The following is a 26,474-nucleotide window of genomic DNA, read 5'->3' as shown; positions in this document are numbered from 1 at the left end:
GTGGAGAGGTTTAGAGAATCTGACCTGAGTGGAGAGGTTGAGAGAATCTGACCTGAGTGGAGAGGTTTAGCAAATCTGACCTGAGTGGAGAGGTTTAGAGAATCTGACCTGAGTCGAGAGGTTTAGAGAATCTGACCTGAGTGGAGAGGTTGAGAGAATCTGACCTGAGTGGAGAGGTTGAGAGAATCTGACCTGAGTGGAGAGGTTTAGAGAATCTGACCTGAGTGGAGAGGTTGAGAGAATCTGACCTGAGTGGAGAGGTTTAGCAAATCTGACCTGAGTGGAGAGGTTTAGAGAATCTGACCTGAGTGGAGAGGTTTAGAGAATCTGACCTGAGTGGAGAGGTTGAGAGAATCTGACCTGAGTGGAGAGGTTGAGAGAATCTGACCTGAGTGGAGAGGTTGAGAGAATCTGACCTGAGTGGAGAGGTTTAGAGAATCTGACCTGAGTGGAGAGGTTTAGCAAATCTGACCTGAGTGGAGAGGTTTAGAGAATCTGACCTGAGTGGAGAGGTTTAGAGAATCTGACCTGAGTGGAGAGGTTTAGAGAATCTGACCTGAGTGGAGAGGTTTAGAGAATCTGACCTGAGTGGAAAGGTTTAGAGAATCTGACCTGAGTGGAGAGGTTTAGACAATCTGACCTAAGTGGAGAGGTTTAGAGAATCTGACCTGAGTGGAGAGGTTTAGACAATCTGACCTAAGTGGAGAGGTTTAGAGAATCTGACCTGAGTGGAGAGGTTTAGACAATCTGACCTAAGTGGAGAGGATTAGAGAATCTGACCTGAGTGGAGAGGTTTAGACAATCTGACCTAAGTGGAGAGGTTTAGAGAATCTGACCTGAGTGGAGAGGTTTAGACAATCTGACCTAAGTGGAGAGGTTGAGAGAATCTGACCTGAGTGGAGAGGTTTAGCAAATCTGACCTGAGTGGAGAGGTTTAGAGAATCTGACCTGAGTGGAGAGGTTTAGAGAATCTGACCTGAGTGGAGAGGTTTAGAGAATCTGACCTGAGTGGAGAGGTTTAGAGAATCTGACCTAAGTTGAGAGGTTTAGAGAATCGGCCCGCGGTTATCTAGTGCTAGTAACACAAACATGGTCTGCTCTAATTAATAATTTGTGCATACTAGAATGTTATTTTATATTTTTTTCCCCCAAAAAGTCATTTAATTTCTCACTTTTACTTTTTTGTGGCACTTTTATGCTTTAGGAAATTTATATTTATGATACATTCTTTCGGTTATGCAGATGTTATTGTTTGTTCGTTATCCTAAAAAAATATTCCCAACTGTGTTATGTTATATGCATTAAATGGGGTAGAAAAGTCATATTTTTAAAAAAACTTAGCAGTTTCCACCAGAAGTATTTTTGCAACATACGTTAATTTTAATGAGAAACTAAACCTAGGTAGGCTCATATACTAATGTCTAAGCCCTTGAAGGACGCCTCTTATCTCAGTGCATTTTGACAGTTTTTCAAAGCTAGACAGTGCTAGATCATGTGTCCACTATAGATAACATTGTGCTCACTCACGTGGAGTCTGCACTGATTGGCTAAATTGCATGTCTGTCAAAAGAACTGAGATAGGGGCAGTCTGCAGAGGCTTAGATACAAAGTAATCACAGAGGTAAAAAGTGTATTAATATAACTGAGATAAGGAGCAGACTACAGAGGCTTAGACACAGGGTAATCACAGAGGTAAAAAGTATATTAATATAACTGAGATAAGGAGCAGTCTGCAGAGGCTTAGATACAGGGTAATCACAGAGGTAAAAAGTATATTAATATAACAGTGTTGGTTGTGCAAAACTGGGCAATGGGTAATAAAGGGATTATCTCTCTTTTTAAACAATAACAATCCTAGAGTATGCAATTGCAAGATACTTTTTCATCTTACTTCTATTATCAAATTGACTTTGTTCTTTTGGTATTATTTGTTAAAAAATAATACTTAGGTATGCTCAGGAGGAGTAACGCACCACTGGGTGCTAATTTGTGATTGGTGGGTACACATATATGCCTTTTGTCTTTGGCTCAGCAGCTCCCCCTCATCTTGTTTAAAGGCTGCCCTTTCATATTGATAAAAAATATTTAGTACACTCTGTCTTTAAATATTATCTCTAACTGTGAAAATCAGGGGAAGCGGATCTAGAAGTGCAATGAATAAACTCGGGCACATAAAATCACTGCTTCATAGCAACAGGATACCAGAGTTACAAAATAAATACATAAATAAATAATACCCAGCAACCCAATCACACACTAATGTTACTGAAAACAATCTGCTGCAAATTGACAACACTCATACAATTTTTAAATTGTCAGCCGCTTTTCGCCTTATGATCACATTCGCTTCTAGATCACATGCGTCGCACCTATTGCTCTGTGAGTCACAAATGAATATCTACTTACGTGTCATCAAGGAATGAGATCCCAAAATACTCTTTTTCTTTTAAATTAAAGTGAGAAGCTGCAAGGTCCAGTAATTCACGAGAAAGGAGTTTAGGCTGTTGAAAATAACATAAAAAAAATGTCTTTCAATAGTGATAGGAACCATCCAGAACTCACAAGTTAGTGTTACTGTGTAAATAATATTGTCACCTGGAAATATAAAAGGGACATTAAACAGTTTGACATTGTGATATAAAACATATAATTATATGTTGTAAAAAAACACACAAAACCTTTGTAATATTCTTTAATCTATTTTGTCTCATTTCCCTTGTAAGTGGAAGTGCGAAACAAGTGCAATTAAACACATTAGTATATACAACAATATATCGTTTTCTGACAAATTTCAAAGTTAGTTCAATTTTCTTTCCCATTGCATCATGTGACGGCCATCAGCCAATAACAAAATGCATAAACGTATATTCAGTGAGGTTTTGCACATGCGCAGTAAGTGCTGGTGCCTCAGAGAGTGTGCATATAAATTATTATGTACATTAAGATAAAGGAAGCAAATCGGGAAGTTGTATTAAAATGTGTGCTCTATCTAATCCATGAAAGTTCAATTGTGACTTTAGTGCTTCTTTAACACTGCTATATTCCACAAGTTATTGGTTGCACGCAGTAGTCACCCATTTCTAACTGACATCAGCAGAGTAGTAAACTTAGGTTACAATATGGTGGCTTTATGGATACTAAGCTAGAGAGATTCTTGCAGTACTGGTGTAATTCGCTCAGAGGGGCAATAATTATGCAGCATGTGCACCTTGTTAAAGTGAAGATTTATCTATACAGATACTCTTGCAAGTCCTCTGCTCTTATTGTCAAAACCCTCCTTCCTGGCACTGCATTAAAATAAGTGTCACAGGGTGATTCTCCAATCATAACCCACTTAATCGTGCCACCCACTCCAACGTAGCGCGCTCCTGCGCTGGATAAAGCAAATGAGAGCATTTTCTTTCTGCACTTAGCTAGAGTCAATACCACAAAATGACACTCTATAACAGTGGCGTCACTAGGGTTGGTGTCACCCGGTGCGGTAAGTTATGGTGTCACCCCCCCCCCCCAGAAAGCAGACACACACAAAAACACAGGCAAACACACATACAAACACTCAGACACACTTAAAACATACTCAGATGCACACACAAACACTCAGAAACACACTCAGACACACACACACACAAAAACACTCAGACACACACACACACAAAAACACACACACACAAAAACACTGAGACACACACACACACACACACAAAAACTCAGACACACACATACAAAATATGTAAACTGCACTGCATTAATTATAAAGCTCATGCCTAGAGCTGCTCCCTGGCTCAGCAGAGCATCAAATGAAAGATAAACAGAGCACTCTAAAAATAAATCACTAAAGAAAAGTTTTAGGTGCAAACTATGAAAATTCTGCTCTCTGACTCTGTTCCAAGTCTGTCAGTGCACAGCCACGGGCCGCGTGCCTACCACTTCTTATGGCCAATCAGCTCTGCACTCTGCCCACCCCCAGACCCCCGCCTGCCCTCCTACCTGTTCAGTGTGCACTTAGTGTACCGTAATCGTAATGGTCTGGTGGGCATCATATGTGGCTGCTTCACTTTAAAGACAGTGTCAAACAGTCATGCGGTCAGGTGCCAGGCATCCCCTCATGATTTGCCAGTTCCCGTTTAGAGAGACAGCACAGCAGTGAGTGACTCCACTGCTCCACATGTCACTGAGCAGTGAGCACAGATAGGCAGGCAGGTTTAGGCTAGGAGCAGCCGGGAAAACTATTTGTTGAAATTGCAGCACTGGCTCAAGGGGCAAAAAAATTGTGTGTCTACATCTTCCCCAGTCCCACCAATGTTCACAAATGCCAGCCCCTCTAATAAAAAAAAATCTATGCATCTCAACATTGTATTTCTTTGAATTTCAATAAAATTAAAAAAAAAAAAAAAAAAAAATTTTTTTTTTTTTTTTTTTTTTTGGTGTCACCCCCTGGTGGGTGTCACCCGGGTGCGGCCCGCCCCCCCGGCCCCCCCCTAGTGACGCCACTGCTCTATAAGCCAAACCCGTGCTTATGTGCAGCCCCAGAGCTAACTACGGTTTCACATTTTTGAATGCTTAAAACAAAAAAGAAGAATATTTCGTGACACATAAAAAATATATAAATTTATCAACTTCAAAACTTCAGTGCCATAAATAAAGTTTTATACATTGGGGTAGATTTATTAAGCAGTGGATGCTGCAATCTCTACCCCCGAAGTTTCAGGTCCGTCTGAAACACCAGTTAAAGGGACACTAAACCCAATTGTTTCTTTCATTAATCAGACAGAGCAGCAATTTTAAGCAACTTTCTAATTTGCACCTATTATAAAATTGCATTCATTCTCTTGCTATCTATATATTTTGGTTCAGAACCTGGGTAGCCCCTGCTGATTAGTGGCTAAATGTAGCAAAACAATCAGAAAGTGCTCAAAACCTTAGATTTCTGCTTTTTCGAATAAAGATAGCAAGAGAATGAAGAACATTTGATAAGAGGAGTCAATTAGAAAGTTGCTTAAAATTGCTGCTCTATCTGAATCATGAAAGAAAAACATTGGGTTTAGTGTCCCTTTAAGAAGCAGCGGTCTTAAGATTACTGCTCCTTAACTCATCCGCCACCTCTGAGGTGGCGGAAAGCAATCAGCCCGATCAGATTGACACCCCCTGCTAGCGGCCTGCGAATGTCCCGGGGGCGGCATTGCACAAGCATTTAACTAGAAATGCTTGTGCAATGTTAAATGCGGACAGTGTATGTAGTCGGCATTTAGCGATGTCGGACGGGCATAATCTGCTACAGCGGATCATGTACATCCGACATTTATTAAATCTACCCCATTGTCTATGGCTGATTTCATGCTACAACACATAGCTGAGTATTTGCGCTGTGTCGCTTTGCACTGCTGCTCGGCGCACTACAGAATACGGCAACACAATATTCTCAACTGAAAGGAAAGGGTGAGAAAATGCTCACAGCAGCAGCAGAATTTCTTCACAAAAATATAACCTAAGCTGTACCCAAAGTCAGTTCCAGAGTGATTCTTTTTTTTGTCACATATTCTGTATTTCACCAATAAAAATGGTAGAAATGTGTTTTCTCTCTTGTTATAAAAGTAACTATATAGTATCCTTGATTTTGCCTCTTGGTCTGCAAATCCTAAAACATTAACCATCAAGCCCTTTACAGAAAAAGTGCGCTAACCCCTGCTGCAAGGAATTAGAAAATCCATTAGCGTTTCCCTTTATAGATGACTCCAAATTCCTATCAGTAAGTTCCAAGATGTTTCTTTTAAAGTGAAGGTCCATTTTGATGAATTAGTGCCCAGTTTTTAAAAAACCTATTAAAAACAAGGGCACTTTAATTAATCAACATTGACATTTCACTGTTTACTTCAAAAACTTACCTTTTAATCCTTACAGCAGCTCCAGCGATTACCCGGCTGTCGGAAGCCTCTGCAGACGTCAGAAATTGCGAATCAGGCTTCCTACAATCACAGCTTCCCCCTCCGGGGGAATCTTGGCTTGATGCAACGCTGTGATTGGAGGAAGCCGGATTCATCATTTTGGACCCGAGAAGACTGCTTGTGACCGCCGGGGGAATCGCTGGAGCGGCATTCAGGATTAAAAGGTAAGTTTTTGAAGAAAACAGTGAAATGGCAATTTTGATGAATTAAAGTGCCCTTGTTTTTTATAGGTTTATTAAAAACCGGGCACTAATTCATCAAAATGAACCTTCACTTTAAACATTACAAGTGTTTTCAAATGGTATTTATTTTGTTCTGGCTCACAGATATGTAACAAATATATCAAATTGTGGGATGCACATGAGTGCCTCATTTTTTTTTCTGGTATGAAAATTTATACCTGCAGGTGTAGAGCCTAAAAAATACTAAAAAGGTTTAGAAATACTATTTTATCTCCGCACTTATCAATCTGCAAACCATCTGTTAGGAATTGCATTAAAGTACACACACAAATCACAATCAGAGTTTATGAAATTGCAGTTCCCAAAGAGAATAGCTTCTTGTTATTGTAGAGATGATCAAGCGTAATTCACAAGTGATTCGGCTATTCTTTTCGCGAGTGTAGCCCTGTGCGCCTTAAAATGCATCTATTTCCAAAGTTATCATTTCCTTAATTTATTCAAACTGCATCCCTAAAATAGAGTTTTTACATTTCTATCTCTGATGTTGGCAAATCCCATAGTAATCACCTGCAGGCCAGATTCATATTAAGTAGCACAAATAAAGAAACCCTCCCCATGCTCTGGCCGGCAGATAAATAGGGTGTGGGATGGTGCCAAGACCGTGCAAAGAAAAACAACTTGATAACAATAACCTACATATATCACACTGACGGTTTTAGGTAATAAAGGTTTGGGATAAAAGTGTCTGTGTGTTTGTGACGTATCAGCCTTTTTACAATTCCTTAAAGGGACATTAAACACTAAATAAATGCTGGATAAAATGATGCGATCAAAGAAAAGATTAGTCTGAGAATAAGATGTAGATGTATTTGTTAAAGTCTCATTATCTGTTTAAATAGTGACAATATAAGTGTAAAGTTTAAGTATCTAGAAAACAATGGGAGCTGCCATGTTGTAACTTAGGTTACCTTATCTGCTGTAGCCAATTAGGGACAGTTATAAATATGTCACTAGAGTGTGCAGCCAACAGATGTGTGTAATATAACAGTGTTCAGCACTTCCATTTCTAACGAGAACTGAAAAGCTCACAATTTCAGAATGGAATTACAAGAAAAGGGGACAAAATAAATAATGAAAGTATATTGCACAGTTTTTTTATATATATATATCATTCACTATTTCATTTTACTATATCAAAGTGTTTAATGTCCTTTTAAGAACCAAAATTTTTTTCACACAATAATCAAATTTCCCTCAAAAACTTAAACGACCACTAAATGCAGTAGAATTGCATAATTTACAAGTGCATAATAAAAAGACAATGCAATAAAACACAGAGGCCGATTTATCAAGCCGTCAACCGCAAATACACTGGAATTCCGTAGCGTAATTGTGGAGAGCTTGATTCTCCTTATTTATCAGACCGGCAAAAGTAGAATTTTGTGACGTAACATACGTTCCGCCGGTCTCAGTCCGACACAGATCGATGGTTACGTCACTACAGATGTGCCGAATGCAAATTCGGCACTATCTGACTACTTTTGCTATTTATCAAATTTCTACCAGTTACGCTCGCCACTATTCCGGCCCAGCGTACCTGCCATAGGAATCAATGTGAGTCTAAAAGCAGCGAAAGCTTATGTTCGCTGCTGCCCGATATCCCATTGATTTATATGGTAGAATAAAAGTAACGTTTACACCTAACATGTACCCCGAGTCTAAACACCCCCTACATCGCGGCAACCTACATAATGTTATTAAACCCTATCCCGCTGCTCCCCGACATCGCCGCAACCTACATAATGTTATTAACCCCTATTCCGCCGCTCCCCGACATCGCCGCCACCTACATAATGTTATTAACCCCTATTCTGCTGCTCCTATCTCCATAAACTAAATGAACCTATTAACCCCTAAACCTATCAACCCGCTAACTTCATATTAAATATTAACTCATCCCTATCTTATAATAAATTTACACTTACCTTTAGAATTAAATTAAACTATATTAAACTAATAATTAACCTACCCTAACTGTTATACTAAAATTACATTAAACTACCAATTAAATGAAACTATATTAAACTAATAATTAACCTACCCTAACTATTATCCTACAATTACATTAAACTACATTAAACTAATAATTAATCTACCCTAACTATTATACTAAAATTATATTAAACTAATAACCTACCCTTAGTGATGTTGCGAATAGTTAGCCGGCAATAGTTCCCGGAAAACATAGCATGTTCGCGTTCGCCGCGGACGGCGAACATATGCGATGTTCGGTCCGCCCCCTATTCCTCATCATTGAGTAAACTTTGACCCTATACCTCACAGTCAGAAGACACATTCCAGCCAATCAGCAGCAGACCCTCCCTCCCAGACCCTCCCACCTCCTGGACAGCATCCATTTTAGATTCATTCGGAAGCTGCATTCTTAGTGAGAGGAGGGACAGTGTAGCTGCTGATGATTTAATAGGGAAATTGATAGCTAGGCTAGTGTATTCAGCGTCCACTACAGTCCTGAAGGACTCATCTGATCTCTGCTGTAAGGACAGCACCCCAAAAAGCCCTTTTTAGGGCTAGAACATCAGTCTGCTTTTTTTTTCTCCTGTGTAATCTAATTGCAGTTGCCTGCCTGCCAGCCTGTGTGTCAGGCTCACAGCATATACTGTGCCCACTTGCCCAGTGCCACCACTCATATCTGGTGTAACAGTAGTGAACATTTAAAAAAAACAACACTTTTTTGACTGTGAAATAATAGCAGTCAGCTGCCAGTACCCAAGATGGCAGATGGGGAGGGTTAGAGAGCTGTTTTGTGGGGGATCAGGGAGGTTGGGGGCTAAGGGGGATGCTACACCACAGCATATGTAAATATGCTTAAAAAATAATAATTTAAAAACCTTTTATTTTAGTACTGGCAGACTTTCTGCCAGTACTTAAGATGGCGGGGACAATTGTGGGGTGGGGGAGGGAAGGGAGCTGTTTGGGAGGGATCAGGGGGTCTGATGTGTCAGGTGGGAGGCTGATATCTACACTAAAACTAAAATTAACCCTGCAAGCTCTCTACAAACTACCTAATTAACCCCTTCACTGCTAGCCATAATACACGTGTGATTTGCAGCAGCATTTAGCGGCCTTCTAATTACCAGAAAGCAACGCCAAAGTCATATATGTCTGCTATTTCTGAACAAAGGGGATCCCAGAGAAGCATTTACAACCATTTATGCCATAATTGCACAAGCTGTTTGTAAATAATTTCAGTGAGAAACCTAAAATTGCGAAAAAATTTAAGTTTTTTTAAAATTTGATCGCATTTGGCGGTGAAATGATGGCATGAAATATACCAAAATAGACCTAGATCAATACTTTGGGTTGTCTACTACACTACACTTAAGCTAAAATTAACTCTACAAGCTCCCTACATGCTCCCTAATTAACCCCTTCATTGCTGGGCATAAAACACGTGTGGTGCGCAGTGGCATTTAGCAGCCTTCTAATTACCAAAAAGCAACGCCAAAGCCATATAAGTCTGCTATTTCTGAACAAAGGGGATCCCAGAGAAGCATTTACAACCATTTATGCCATAATTGCATAAGTTGTTTGTAAATAATTTCTGTGAGAAACCTAAAGTTTGTGAAAAAGTGAACAATTTTTTTTTATTTGATCGCATTTGGCGGTGAAATGGTGGCATTAAATATACCAAAATGGGCCTAGATCAATACTTTGGGTTGTCTGCTACACTACACTTAAGCTAAAATTAACTCTACAAGCTGCCTACATGCTCCCTAATTAACCCCTTCACTGCTGGGCATAAAACACGTGTGGTGCGCAGTGGCATTTAGCAGCCTTCTAATTACCAAAAAGCAACGCCAAAGCCATATAAGTCTGCTATTTCTGAACAAAGGGGATCCCAGAGAAGCATTTACAACCATTTATGCCATAATTGCATAAGTTGTTTGTAAATAATTTCTGTGAGAAACCTAAAGTTTGTGAGAAAGTGAACAATTTTTTTTTATTTGATCGCATTTGGCGGTGAAATGGTGGCATTAAATATACCAAAATGGGCCTAGATCAATACTTTGGGTTGTCTACTACACTACACTTAAGCTAAAATTAACTCTACAAGCTGCCTATATGCTTCCTAATTAACCCCTTCACTGCTGGGCATAAAACATGTGTGGTGCGCAGTGGCATTTAGCAGCCTTCTAATTACCAAAAAGCAACACCAAAGCCATATAAGTCTGCTATTTCTGAACAAAGGGGATCCCAGAGAAGCGTTTACAACCATTTATGCCATAATTGCATAAGTTGTTTGTAAATAATTTCTTTGAGAAACCTAAAGTTTGTGAAAAAGTAAACAATTTTTTTTTATTTGATCGCATTTGGCGGTGAAATGGTGGCATTAAATATACCAAAATGGGCCTAGATCAATACTTTGCGTTGTCTACTACACTACACTTAAGCTAAAATTAACTCTACAAGCTCCCTACATGCTCCCTAATTAACCCCTTCACTGCTGGACATAAAACACGTGTGGTGCGCAGTGGCATTTAGCAGCCTTCTAATTACCAAAAAGCAACGCCAAAGCCATATAAGTCTGCTATAATGGCATGTCTGGCACACAGTGTTGGGGCAAGGGTCCATCTGACCACTGATACCTGGTCTGCAAAGCATGGTCAGGGCAGTTATATCACCTACACTGCGCACTGTGAAGCGGGCGTAACCCTTACACTACCTGATCGATACAACATCATACCTGATGTTTTAAAGCACGTTATTCCAAACAATTTAGGAATGTTAGGTGATTTATGCCCTTTATGGATTAAAACCAGACTCTGCATCAACTATGTAATTTTCCATGGGAGTTTTGCCATGGATCCCCCTCTGGCATGCCACAGTCCAGGTGTTAGTCCCCTTGAAACAACTTTTCTATCACTATTGTGGCCAGAAAGAGTCCCTGTGGGTTTTAAAATTCGCCTGCCTATTGAAGTCTATGGCGGTTCGCCGGTTCGCAAACTTTTGCGGAAGTTCGCGTTCGCCAACCCAAAATTTTAGGTTCGCGACATCACTACCTACCCTAACTATTATCCTACAATTACATTAAACTACATTAAACTAATAATTAATCTATCCTAACTATTATACTAAAATTACATTAAACTATATTAAACTAATAATTAATCTACCCTGTTATACTAAAATTACATTAAACTATATTAAACTAATAATTAATCTACCATAACTATTATACTAAAATTACATTAAACTATATTAAACTAGTAATTAACCTACCCTGTTACACTAAAATTACATTAAACTATATTAAACTAATAATTAATCTACCATAACTATTATACTAAAATTACATTAAACTATATTAAACTAGTAATTAACCTACCCTGTTACACTAAAATTACATTAAACTATATTAAACTATTAATCTACCCTATTAGACTAAAATGACATTAAACTACAAATTAAATTAAATATATTATATAGTTAAAAACCTAACCCTACTAAACCCTATTACAAATTACAAAGTTACAAAAAACTAGCAACTAAGTTATAAAAAATAACACACTAAGTTACAAAAAAACCAACACTAAGTTATATAAAATAAAAAATAAATTATCAAACATTTAAACTAATTACACCTAATCTAAGAGCCCTATGAAAATAAAAAAGCCCCCCCCCCCCCCCAAATAATAAAAACCCTAACCTACAATAAACTACCAATGGCCCTTAAAGGAACATTCCGGACAAAATTTAAATGCACATAGATTTATTACATCTTTGAATAGAAACATATGTGCAATAAACATGTATTGGCAAAAATGCTTCTAGTAAAAGTTATCACTGTTTTAGTGTTAACATTTTTCTCTGCACGTGGATGTGAAGCAAAGCTAGATATTGTCACTACACCCAAATTTTAAACACTGCAGCATCTCAGATCATCAGTGGGGCTTGTATCATGTCAGCAGTTAACAAATTGAGTCATTACCAGATGGTACAATCACCTTAGACTCTCTGAAGAAGTGCTGTGTTTAAAATGCTGGTGCACAGTGCATACTTAAATACACTTTTGAAACAAACTAACCCCCGAAGATCCACTTACAGTTTCTGAAGACCCGACATCCATCCTCAACGAAGCGGCAGAAGTCTTCATCCAACTGGGCAGAAGTCTTCATCCAGATGGCATCTTCTATCTTCATCCATCCGGCGCGGCTCCATCTTCAAGACATCTGGCGCGGAGCATCCTCTTCTTTGGACGTCTTCTTAAACAATGAATGTTCTTTTAAATGACGTCATCCAAGATGGCGTCCCTTAGATTCCGATTGGCTGATAGAATTCTATTAGCCAATCGGAATTAAGGTTGAAAAAATCCTATTGGCTGTTGCAATCAGCCAATAGGATTGGGCTTTCATCCTATTGGCTGATCCAATCAGCCAATAGAATGCGAGCTCAATCCTATTGGCTGATTGGATCAGCCAACAGGATGAAAGCTCAATCCTATTGGCTGATTGCAACAGCCAATAGGATTTTTTCAACCTTAATTCCAATTGGCTGATAGAATTCTATCAGCCAATCGGAATCTAAGGGATGCCATCTTGGATGACGTCATTTAAAGGGAAACTTAATTGTTCAAGAAGACGTCGAAAGAAGAGGATGATCCATGCCAGATGTCATGAAGATGGAGCCGCTCCACGCCGGATGGATGAAGATAGAAGATGCCGTCTGGATGAAGACTTCTGCCCGCTTGGATGAAGACTTCTGCCAGCTTCGTTGAGGATGGATGTCGGTTCTTCAAAAACTGTACGTGGATCTTCGGGGGTTAGTGTTATGTTTTTTTAAGGGTTTATTGGGTGGGTTTTAATTTTAGATTAGGGATTTTGTTCGGAAAAAGAGCTAAATGCCCTTTTAAGGGCAATGCCCACCCAAATGCCCTTTTCAGGGCAATAGGGAGCTTAAGTTTTTTTAGATAGAATTTTATTTGGGGGGGTTGGTTGTGTGGGTGGTGGGTTTTACTGTTGGGGGGTTGTTTGTATTTTTATTTACAGGTAAAAGAGCTGATTTCTTTGGGGCAATGCCCAGCAAAAGGCCCTTTTAAGGGCCATTGGTAGTTTATTGTAGGCTAGGGTTTTTTTTTATTTTGGGGGGGGTTTTATTAGGTGTAATTAGTTTAAATATTTGATAATTTATTTTTTATTTTGTGTAACTTAGTGTTTATTTTTTTTGTAACTTAGTGTTTGTTATTTTTTGTAACTTAGTAATTTTTAATAGTAGGTTTAAATTATTTGAGTAGGGTTAGGTTTTTTACTATATAATATATTTAATTTAATTTGTAATTTAATGTAATTTTAGTATAACAGTTAGGGTAGATTAATTATTAGTTTAATATAGATTAATGTAATTTTAGTATAATAGTTAGGGTAGATTAATTAATAGTTTAATATAGTTTAATGTAATTTTAGTATAATAGTTAGGGTAGATTAATTATTAGTTTAATATAGTTTAATTTAAATCTAAAGGTAAGTTTTAATTTATTATAAAATAGGGATGAGTTAATATTTAAAATAAAGTTAGCGGGTTGTTAGGTTTAGGGGTTAATAGGTTAATTTAGTTTATGGCGATGTGGGGGGCTGGCGGTTTAGGGGTTAATAGGTTTAGTAAGTGGTAGTGATGTGGGAGGCCAGGGGTTTAGGGGTTAATAACTTTATTCAGTTGCGGTGGGCTCCGGGAGCGGAGGGATAGCGGTTAATACATTTAGTTAGTTGCTGCGGTGTCAGGGAGTGGCGGAATAGGGGTTAATAAGTTTATTAGAGTTGCGGTGGGGTCCGGGAGCAGTGGGATGGGGGTTAATAACTTTATTTAGTTGCAGCGTGGTCTGGGAGCGGCGGGATAGGGGTTAATACTTTAGTATAGTGACAGTGTTTAGTGACAGTATATAAATAAAGCTGGGAAAAAGCCGAATAGCAGCGAGATCGATGACTGTTAGTTAGCAACAGTCCGCTGCTCATCGTCCCGTACTTGGTTGTGCGGCTTTTTTACAGCTTCTTTTATAAATATGGAGAGCGTATTCAGGTCCGCGGCCGCGATGTTAGGCGATGTTAGGCGAGTGTATTGGTGCCGGCGAATGCAAGTAAGTTGACGGCTTGATAAGTAGGCCTCCTACTCTGAATTTCAAATAAGCAGTAGATTTTTTGTTGGCATTTATTTTTTTTCTCCCATTTTCCGGCCCCCTGTATCATGTGACAGACATCAGCGAATCACAGATTAGTATAGGTATACCCTGTGAGCTTGTGCACATGCTCGGTAGGATCTTATTCCACAGAAAGTGTGAATATAAAGAGACTGTGCAAAATTTGATAATGGAAGTAAATTGGAAAGAGTCTTAAAACTGCTGCTCTGTCCGATTCATAAACGTTTTTTTTTTACTTGAGTGTCCCTTTAAAGGAAAAAAACCCTGAAGTTTGCACAGAAACAGTAATATTTCCACTAAAAAATAAAGCAAACTATTGTGTTGGGAATTTACCAGCACTGAATGCAAGAAAAAAAATAAAATCACTTAAAGGGACATAAAACCCCAAAATTTTCTTTCATGGTTCAGGTAGAACATACAATTTTAAACAAATTCCAATTTACTTGTTTACTTGTAACTTATTTAATTTTGTTTTCTGGTTATCCTTGGTTGTAAAGCAGGAAGGTAAGTTAAGGAGCGTGCACATGTCTGCAGTACTAGATGGCAGCAGTTTTGCAACAATGTTATGCCATAGAAAGAGCACTAGATGGCAGCGCTATTTCCTGTCATGTAGTGCTGCAGAATGTGCACATGCTCAGTGTGCTTAGAGGAATATGGCTACACCTCACTGATGAGACCCAATATCTATCTTTTTAAACAAAACAATTCTGGAGCAGACTGTTCCTTTAAAGTGGGGTTCTGCATTGAAGTGGCTGGTGTCTCACTGCAATCTTAGTGATTGTATTTTGATAACTATATATCACTGTGTAAGTATATTGCTGCTTTATTCACGGAGGTAAATTATTGCTGATGTATAAGCTGTATCATCTTGTATTCTTGTGTATGATCTAATCTAGATTGTAAGTTCCCACGGGAATACAGCCCTCAATCCCCCCTGTATTTTCTGTAAAATGCTGTCTTGCATTGTATTGCTTCTCCGTTGTACCCATGGGCAGCGCTGCGGAATCTGCTGGCGCTTTATAACTAAAGAATAATAATACAAATAATAATTGTGCTAACCTTTATACCTGGTCACTGTGACACTTGGTATATATAAACATAGGGGCATATTTATCAAGCTCCGTATTTAGCTTGATGCCCCGTGTTTCCTTCAAGCCTTCAGGCTCGCCATAAACAGAAGTTATGAAGCAGCAGTCTAAAGACCGCTGCTCCATAACCTGTCCGCCTGCTCTGAGGCCGCGGACAGAAATACACACGATCGAATACGATCGGGTTGATTGACACCGCCTGCTAGCGACCGATTGTCCGCGAATCTGCATGGGGCGGTATTGTACCAGCATTTCACAAGAACTGCTGGTGCAATGATAAATGCAGAGAGCGCATGCTGTCGGCATTTATCGATGTGCAGCGGACATGATCCGCAATATCGTATCATGTCCGCTCGCACCATCATAAATAGGCCCCATAATGATTTGTTGCTAGATATCTGTTTGAGTCTGGCACGTAGCTACTACTAGAGTACATAACTATAATAGGCATTTCTAAAGGTTAAACAAATTTGTGTCTACAATATGTGATAGTAGAAGAAAAGAAAACACTCAGTTACAAATTAAAGGGACGGGAAACATACAATTTTAAACAACTTTCCAATTTACTTCTATTATCAATTTTGCTTCATTCTCTTGTTATCTTTTGCTGAAGAAGCAGCATTGCACTACTGGCAGCTAGCTGAACACATCTAGTTAGTCAATTACAAGAGACAAATGTGTGCAGGCACCAATCAGCAGCTAGCTCCCACTAATGTAGGATATGTGTGTATTCTTTTTCAACAAGGGATTCTAAGAGAATGAAGCACATTTGAAATAAAAAGTGAATTTAAAATGACTTGCTCTGTCTGAATCATGCAAGTTTAATTTTGACTTTCCTATCCCTTTAAATCGCTGCTACAACTTATTTTTCACCTTGATTGCTCATGTTATTCTGAGCAAGGAAAGTGTTAAATCATTTCTATGTGGTATAATAAGCTATCAAATGGTTAAAGCCCTGGTGCAAAGGGACCTGAAACCCAATTGTATTTCTTTCATGATTCAGAGAGAGCATACGATTTTAAACAACTTTCTAATTTACTTGTATTAGCTAATGTGCTTCATTTCCTTTGTATCCTTTGTTGAAGGAGCAGTAATGCACTACTGGGAGCTAGCTGAAAACCAATGAGAAGAGGCAGCCACCAATCAGCTGCTTCTGAGACTACCTAGGTCAGTTTTCAAAAAATGATAAAAACAGAACAAAGCAAATTAGATAATAGAAAATGGAACACTTTATATTAATCATGAAAAAAAAATTGTATTTTGTGTTCCTTTAAACCTTGATCTTTATTCAGCAGCTAAATTGGTGAAACCTGCTCCCACTTCGGAAAATGTCATAACAACAGGGACTTGCTAAGCACTCAGTCAGTAACAAGAAGTGCAGGAGGTGAGGAATGCAAGATGGCACAAGATGGCACACGATAGCACAAGATGGCACAAGTTAACACAAGATGGCACACGATAGCACAAGATAGCACAAGTTAACACAAGATGGCACAAGTTAGCACAAGATGGCACAAGTTAGCACAAGATGGCACAAGTTAGCACAAGATAGCACAAGTTAACACAAGATGGCACAAGTTAGCACAAGATGGCACAAGTTAGCACAAGATGGCACAAGTTAACACAAGATGGCACAAGTTAGCACAAGATAGCACAAGTTAGCACAAGATGGCACAAGTTAGCACAAGATGGCACAAGTTAGCACAAGATAGCACAAGTTAGCACAAGATGGCACAAGTTAGCACAAGATAGCACAAGTTAGCACAAGATAGCACAAGTTAGCACAAGATAGCACAAGTTAACACAAGATGGCACAAGTTAGCACAAGATAGCACAAGTTAACGCAAGATGGCACAAGTTAACACAAGATGGCACAAGTTAGCACAAGATAGCACAAGTTAACACAAGATGGCACAAGTTAGCACAAGATAGCACAAGTTAACACAAGATGGCACAAGTTAGCACAATATGGCACAAGATGGCACAAGTTAGCACAAGATAGCACAAGTTAACACAAGATGGCACAAGTTAGCACAAGATGGCACAAGATGGCACAAGGTGGCACAAGTTAACACAAGATGGCACAAGTTAGCACAAGATAGCACAAGTTAACACAAGATGGCACAAGTTAGCACAAGATGGCACAAGTTAGCACAAGATGGCACAAGATGGCACAAGGTGGCACAAGTTAACACAAGATGGCACAAGTTAGCACAAGATGGCACAAGATGGCACAAGTTAGCACAAGTTAGCACAAGATGGCACAAGATGGCACAAGTTAGCACAAGATGGCACAAGTTAGCACAAGATAGCACAAGATGGCACAAGATGGCACAAGTTAGCACAAGTTAGCACAAGATGGCACAAGTTAGCACAAGATGGCACAAGATAGCACAAGTTAGCACAAGATGGCACAAGATAGCACAAGTTAGCACAAGTTAGCACAAGATGGCACAAGATGGCACAAGTTAGCACAAGATGGCACAAGATGTCACACGATAGCACAAGATGGTCAAAGATAACACAAGGTGGCACCAGATGGCACAAGACGGCACACAATAGCACAAGATAGCACAAGATGGCACAAGTTAGCACAAGATGGCACAAGATGTCACACGATAGCACAAGATGGCACAAGATAACACAAGGTGGCACCAGATGGCACAAGATGTCACACGATAGCACAAGATGGCACAAGATAACACAAGGTGTCACAAGACAGCACAAGATAGCACAAGGTGGCAAAAGATAGCACAAGGTGGCACCAGATGGCACAAGACAGCACAATATGGCACAAGCTAGCACAAGATGGCACAAGATGGCACAAGGTGGCACAAGTAGCACAGGATGGCACAATATAGCACAATCTGGCACAAGATAGCACAACATGGCACAAGATAGCACAACATGGCACAAGATTGCACAAGCTAGCACAAGATGGCACAAGCTAGCACAACATGGCACAATATAGCACAATATAGCACAAGATGGCACAAGATAGCACAACATGGCACAAGATGGCACAAGCTAGCACAAGATGGCACAAGCTAGCACAAGATGGCACAAGATGGCACAAGCTAGCACAACATGGCACAATATAGCACAAGATAGCACAAGATGGCACAAGATAGCACAACATGGCACAAGATGGCACAAGCTAGCACAAGATGGCACAAGCTAGCACCAGATGGCACAAGATGGCACAAGATAGCACAACATGGCACAAGATGGCACAAGCTAGTACAAGATGGCACAAGCTAGCACAAGATGGCACAAGATGGCACAAGCTAGCACAACATGGCACAATATAGCACAAGATAGCACAATATGGCACAAGATAGCACAACATGGCACAAGATGGCACAAGCTAGTACAAGATGGCACAAGATGGCACAAGATGGCACAAGCTAGCACAATATAGCACAAGATTGCACAATATAGCACAAGATTGCACAATATGGCACAAGATAGCACAAGATAGCACAAGATAGCACAAGATGGCACACAATAGCACAACGTGGCACAAGATGGCACAAGATTGCACAAGCTAGCACAAGATGGCACAATATAGCACAACATGGCACAAGCTAGCACAACATGGCACAAGATGGCACAAGCTAGCACAAGATGGCACAAGATTGCACAAGATGGCACAAGATGGCACACAATAGCACAAGATGGCACAAAATTGCACAAGCTAGCACAAGATGGCACAAGATAACACAAGCTAGTACAAGATGGCACAAGCTAGCACAAGATGGCACAAGATAGCACGAGATGGCACAATATAGCACAAGATGGCACAAGTTGGCACAAGAGGGCACAAGCTAGCACAAGATGGCACAAGATAGCACGAGATGGCACAATATAGCACAAGATGGCACAAGTTGGCACAAGAGGGCACAAGCTAGCACAAGATGGCACAAGCTAGCACAAGTTGGCACAAGAGGGCACAAGCTAGCACATGATAGCACGAGATGGCACAAGTTGGCACAAAATGGCACAAGCTAGCACAACATGGCACAAGCTAGCACAAGATGGCACAATATAGCACAATATAGCACAAGATTGCACAAGATGGCACAAGTTGGCAGCTGCAGGGGACAGGATATAAGAGAAGAAAACATTTTTGGCAAACAGTGACACTTAAATGAGCACGTACCTGTACCAGTAACTCCAGCATCCTGTCATCCAGAAGGTGCACTTTGCAATGTCGTCCTTCAGCCATCTACAGAAATAAAATGATGAATTTAGGCAAACGTCTCACAATGAGGCAGGCTACATTACAATATATCAGATTCTGCACTGGTTATATTCACTTTTAATATTTTACATTATTCCTTTTCAGTTGCAATTTTGTAAAATAAAAAAAGAGATCAATTTACAAAATGAATATCTTTACTCTTGTTCAGTTAGCAGCCTACATGTTCAGACCTAGTAATATCTCAATGTGATCTCTTCAACCTATGGCAACAGATCTTGTATATAACTGTTATTTGCTACACTGGAATTGTTCATAAAATGTAACTATGGATGTTATTGCTATTTTCCCTGCGTCATAAGTCTGCTGTATTCTTGTTTTCTCTGAGTCCTGAGCAAGCACAGTGTTAGAATGCATGTGCACTGGGCACGTGCAGTATATGTACATATGTTCCTGACACAGTAATAAACAAGCATAATGCGAATGCTTCTATTCAACATTAAAATATACTCAGGCACTTTTCAATCTTGACCCCTGTGTCTCTTTAAATAACCCTGAAGATTGATGTTACAAGGTGGGAGATTATTAAAGGGGCATAAACACAAAATAAATGTATTGAAAGCTTTTTGCTTGTACTGTATATAACTTTGGCATTGAACACACAGTTACAGTCAGCTCCAGACCATAAATGTGCTACTGGGATCATCTAACTGAACACATCTGGTGAGACAATGACAAGAAACGTATGTGATGCTTTTCAACAAAGGATAGCAACATAATAAGTACATTTGAGAACAAATATATAAGTAGCTTAAAATGATATGTTCAATCTGGATCATAAAAGCCTATTTTTTGCTTTCATGTCCATTTAAAGGGACAATAAACCCCACATTTTTCTTTCTAGGTTCAGATACAATTTTAAAAATTTTCTAATATACTTCTATTATCAAATATGCTTCAGTCTCTTGGTATTTTTTTGTTGTAGGAGCAGCAATGCACTACTGGGAGCTAGCTGAACACACTGGGTTAGCCAATGAGAAAGGGCACATCTGTGCTGTAACAAATCAGCAGCTAGCTCCCAGTAGTACATTGCTGCTCCTGAGCCTACTTAGCTATGTTTTTCAACAAAGGTTACCAAGAGAACAATGCAAATTAGACAATAGAAGTTAATTGAATAGTAATATGCTCTGTCTGAATTATGAAAGAAATGTCCCTTTAACTACTGCTCTTATTCATCATAGAGCAAAATCGAGTAGTATGTTTATGTAAAAACAAAAAACAATTTCAGGAACAAATGGAAATCAGATTAAACATACACTGGCCGTATGGAACATTCTGCTCATTTATTATTATTATTATTATCAGGTAATTGTAGAGCTGTAACAGGTTCCGCAGCGCTATGAACATGGGTGGTATATAAAAAAAAACAATTACAGGGATCAAATAGGTAGAGGGTCCTGCCGAGAGTTGCACTGTTGTAGTCGGCTCTTATGAAGGTGGACTACAAACAGTTGGGCTCATAGGCTTACATGCTATGCTATGGGGTTTTAGGGGATATCAGTGGAGATAGGAAGGTTAGTGTAGGTTGTAAGCGTCCCTGAATAGTAGAGTCTTCAGGGAGCACTTGAAGCTTTTATAACTAGGGGAGAGTCTTGTGGAGCGAGTTCCATAAGATAGGAGCCAGTCTGGAGAAATCTTGTAAACGGGAATGTGAGGAGGTAACAAGAGAGGAGGAGAGTAGAAGATCATGAGTGGAGCGAAGGGGACAGGAGGGAGAGTATCTGGAGACAAGGTCTGAAATGTAGGGGGGAGCAATGCAATTGAGGGCTTTATAAGTCAGAGTGAGAATGTTGTGTTTAATCCTGGAGGCAAGAGGAAGCCAGTGAAGGGATTGGCAGAGAGGTGCGGCAGATGAAGAGCGACGTTTAAGGAAGATGAGCCTGGCAGAGGCATTCATTATGGAATGTAATGGAGCTATGTGGCAGCTAGGGAGACCAGAGAGGATTGGAGTTGCAGTAGTCGAGGCGGGAATGGATGAGAGAGTGGATTAAAATCTTAGTTGTGTCTTGTGTAAGGAAATGTCTGATTTTAGCAATGTTTTTAAGGTGGAATGCTCAATACCCTCCAATCCTTCGGCATCTGCGACACGGCTCTATCTTGGTTCTCTTCCTATCTGTCTAACCGTACCTTTAGTGTAGCCTTTTTTGGGGCATCCTCTGCCCCGTTACCTCTTTCTGTTGGGGTACCACAAGGCTCTGTCCTCAGTCCCCTTCTCTTCTCAATCTACACTTCCTCATTAGGTTCCTTAATAAAGTCCCACAGGTTTCACTATCATCTGTATGCCGATGATACCCAAATCTACCTCTCTGCACCAGAACTATCTCCTTCCTTGCTAACCCGTGTCACTAACTGTCTCTCTCATATCTCATCTTGGATGTCCTCTCACTACCTCAGGCTAAATTTCTCCAAAACTGAGCTCCTTATTTTCCCCCCTTCTTCAAAAATCTGCCCACCCCATGTCTCTATAACTGTTGATAACTCCATCATTACCCCAACCTCACATGCCTGATGTCTGGGGTCACACTTGACTCAGATCTTTCTTTCACTCCTCACAATCAGTCCTTGGCTAAAGCCTGCCGCTTCCACCTTAAAAACATTGCTAAAATCAGACATTTCCTTACACAAGACACAACTAAGATTTTAATCCACTCTCTCATCCTTTCCCTCCTCGACTACTGCAACTCTATCATCTCTGGTCTCCCTAGCTGCCGCCTAGCTCCTTTACATTCCATAATGAATGCCTCTGCCAGGCTCATCTTCCTTAAACGTCGCTCTTCATCTGTCGCACCTCTCTGCCAATCCCTTCACTGGCTTCCTCTTGCCTCCATGATTAAACACAAAATTCTCACTCTGACACACAAAGCCTTTAATTGCATTGTTCCCCCCTACATCTCAGACCTTGTCTCCATATACTCTCCCTCCCGACCCCTTCGCTCCGTTCATGATCTCCTCCTCTCCTCCTCTCTTGTTACCTCCACACATTTCCATTTACAGGACTTCTCCAGACTGGCTCCCATCTTATGAAACTCTCTGCCTCGCTCCACAAGAATCTCCCCTAGTTTTAAAGCTTCAAGTGCTCCCTTCCTATCTCCACTGCTATCCCCTTATACTCCATAGCATGTAAGCCTATGAGCCCAGATGTTTGTAGTTCACCTTCATAAGAGCCGACTACAACAGTGCAACTCTTGGCAGGACCCTCTACCCATTTTGCCACCAGTTAACAAATATCTGGTGTTCCCCTGCTCTCACACCCTTGAATTTATCCACATGACACGTGAATATTTAAAGCGCACTACAGGTGGCACAAGCCCAGCCTGATGTGATGAACTATCACACTCCCATCTGTTGTACAGCGATAGCAGACGAGGACTGAAGTATTATTTATTGCTACTAACTAGAACACAATTCATTTGTTATGGCTACAAAGATTAGCTCTTGTTACACTCAATTCTGGAAACGCAAATGGAGGGAAAAGGATACACTCTGGTCACATTATCACACAAATCTGTTACAGAAGTGCATATTCTTATTCTGTTAAGAGCTAAATTACAAGTGGAGCGCAAATACGTGCTCATTCTTGCGTGCTGAGTCTAAAAGAGTAAAAGTCTACGCATGAGCGCTAACTCGACAGGCACAAAAAGGGAAACTTAGAATTTTGCGACTGCTTTAAAGTGAATGTATAGTTGAGCGTACTCGCCAACGTCATAGGATAGAATTAAAAAAATTAGACAGATTTTCATTCATCAAATTTGTACTATATATTGTTATTCTCAGATTTTTACCTTTTAATGCTATAACGATAAGCGCCGTTCCTAAGCCCGCCATATTGCTCAATTGATTGACAGATGACGAATCTGCAATCCACAAATCGTTGTTTCCCCTCCAGGGCCATGATGTTTGTGCAAAGGGGCTGAATGCCCTGGACGGGAAACAATGATTAGTGGATTGCAGATTCGTCATCTGTCAATCAATTGAGCAATTTGGCAGGCGGAGGAACGGCGCTTATCGTTATAGCATTAAAAGGTAAAAATCTGAGAATATCAATATTTAGTACAAATTTGATGAATGAAAGTCTGCCTCATTCTATGACGTGAGCGAGTACGCTGAACTTTACATTCACTTTAATGTATTCCCCCATAGACTTCAATGGAGCACAAAAAGTGGGAAAACACCCATAATCGTGCACAAAACTGATCGTGTTTAACCAAGTGCGCTAACCCAGCATGAAATATGAATATTTCAAATTACATTGTTCTTCCACATAGCAAAATATGTACTATTTATTCTTTTTTATATATATATATATATATATATATATATATATATAAAAATATATATAGAGTAAATCCCCAAAAGCAGATGAGCACAATCTTACGATTTTTTTCAGCTGCCAGGGTGCACATTTAAAGCATATCCAAAGTTCGAAAAGAAAAAAGGCACTCACTGGTCTTCGTTAAAAGTTAACATTTAATTTGTCATATTAAGAACGACATAACGTTTCGGTGTGCAGTCACACCTTTGTCAAATGTCAAAATTGAACCCCAAATCACGGACCCAAAAAAGCATCTAACATTACATACCTCCACCTGTCTTATATGTTTCCAAATCACCCATTAAAATCTTCAATTCCGTCGTACGGGATCCTGGTGATGTCATCACGCAATAGCAGCGGCGTGATACGTCATCGCCAATTGGCTTTCATTCCATTACCATGGTAACGTGTACACGTAGGTAAAACCTACTCCTATCATCCTATGTGGGGATTGTACAAGTGCAATCAGTGCTTGGCATATGCAATAACCCAAGTGTCATATAGTCATGGTGGAATTATATTCCATATGTAAGTTTGCACAGCATACCTAGGTTATAGCATAATACAAATGTCATAGGCATAAACAAACAAAGCATCGTATATTCGTGACTATATAATAGTGTATGTGGATCACAGCCACACCTGGCATAGCATTATCAGCAATGATCCCCAAGCACTCTCATAGAGCACTGGTATCATCCCCCACAAAGACAATAGTTGTTACCAATAAAATTATTAAAATCATATTCAACACATATCAAAAAAAGACATATGGAAACAAATATTGGCAACTGCATTTAAACAGAACAACCATCCAGTATGATATGGGTCCTAAATCAGTTATTATTAATGAAAAAAATCACACAATCCCATATCACTCTTATATCCTCTTAGTGTCTCCGAGAGTATAGGTAGAAACCCGTGGGTACCCACTAGAGCGTACATCCATGTGGATCCCTATGTGCGATACTGTACTGTCTTGAAATTCTTACGTCCAGTTATTAATCATTTGGTGTAGAATGGTGCAAAGTCCAGGAAGGTATTCAAACCTTTCGTTATCAGGATGTCCAAAGTGTGGATCCACTTGGTTTCAATCTGCAGAAGCCTTTTGGCTCTATTGCCACCTCTCACCAGTAGGGGGGACATGGTCGATTAACATTGATCTAAGACTTGAGACACCATGGTTGTGTCTGACGAAGTGGCGTGCCACCGGTTGATCTGAATCCCCCTTGTTGATGGCTTCCCGGATAGCACAGCGATGGTTGGCCATCCTGAAGCTTGTCGCCGTCTTTCCAATATAGACCAAGGAGCACGGACAGATTAACATGTACACGACGTGTGTACTTGTGCATGTTAACCTGTGGCAAATGGTGTAACGTTTATTGGTATGGGGGTGTTGGAATGTTTGCCCCCTTATCATGCTGTTACACGTTATACAGCTCCCACATGTATAGCAGCCATTCTTTGAGGTTTTTAACCATGTATCTTTGCTGTAGCATGCACTTGGATCCTTGTTTACCAACAAATCCCTCAGATTATCCGCTCTTCGGTACACCATTCGTGGTGGTTTCTTTCCTGGAAATGGAAGAGTTGGATCTGATTCAAGGAGGGACCAATGTTTTTATACCGACTTCCTCAGTTGTTTACTCTTGGGGGTGTAAGTGGTGACTCTTTTTGCTCAATATGTGCCTTTTACAGAGAAGAACTCTCCTGAAGCATATTAGTCTGATCCTGACTTCACAGTACAGTCCAGCCCCGAAATACCAGGCAATCTCTCCCTGAACGAGAGAAACAGCAAAACCCCAGACGTACGCTTCGGCCTATTGTGGGCCTCATCAGTGAGGTGCAGCCATATCCCTCTAGGCACACTTCTCTGTGTGTGTGTGTGTGTGTGTGTGTATATATATATATATGTATATATATATATATATTTAAGAGGGAGGAGATAATACCACTTAAAGGATAAAAATGGTGCAAATCCTTAAAATTTAAATATAAACTGAAGCTATAGATAAGAAAATAAAGTGACACATATCACTGTCACTTTAAAAGAAGGAAAACTGAACACAGTTATCTCTTAGGAAAATATAAATTTTAATTAGATTCCTATAGAAAATATGCTGATGACTGGATTAGGCCTAAAGACCTTAGAACAGATATACACAAAATTATACATTACAAAATTACAAAAATTAAAATGTGAGCATATAACATGGAAGGGCTCATTACAAATGATAATATTAAATTACACAGTTCAGTATCGACTTCTGAAGCTGAACTACAACCATCAGGCTGCACATCGCTTCCGTACAACTCTCACAGTCCCCAAGAGATATAGCTAGCTAGCATATAAAAAGTCCAGAGGTATACCTCTCAGAGCAACACGCCAAAATAATGGCGTTCCGCCACTTTACTCACAGTGTCAGGCTGATCAGTAATGAGATTAAATGACGTAGGAGGTGGGTGTGCTTGATGTCCTA

At 39.8% G+C, this 26,474-nt stretch overlaps 1 protein-coding gene across 1 annotated transcript in view; it reads right to left on the bottom strand.

The window, feature by feature from the left end:
* FRMD4B (FERM domain containing 4B) overlaps positions 1-26,474 on the bottom strand; it is a 707,344-nt gene that overhangs the window by 416,927 nt on the left and 263,943 nt on the right. The window contains exons 2-3 of the mRNA XM_053720679.1: positions 19,584-19,649; positions 2,407-2,501 (exon numbers count right to left, since the gene is read on the bottom strand). Of these exons, the coding sequence (XP_053576654.1) occupies positions 2,407-2,501; positions 19,584-19,649 (161 nt within the window). The remainder of the gene's footprint in view (positions 1-2,406; positions 2,502-19,583; positions 19,650-26,474) is intronic.

This window comes from Bombina bombina, chromosome 7, assembly GCF_027579735.1.
Source record: "Bombina bombina isolate aBomBom1 chromosome 7, aBomBom1.pri, whole genome shotgun sequence".
Classification (NCBI taxonomy): domain Eukaryota; kingdom Metazoa; phylum Chordata; class Amphibia; order Anura; family Bombinatoridae; genus Bombina; species Bombina bombina.
The sequence above is the reverse complement of the archived record's forward strand: the minus strand, read 5'-3'. Positions and strand labels throughout refer to the sequence as shown.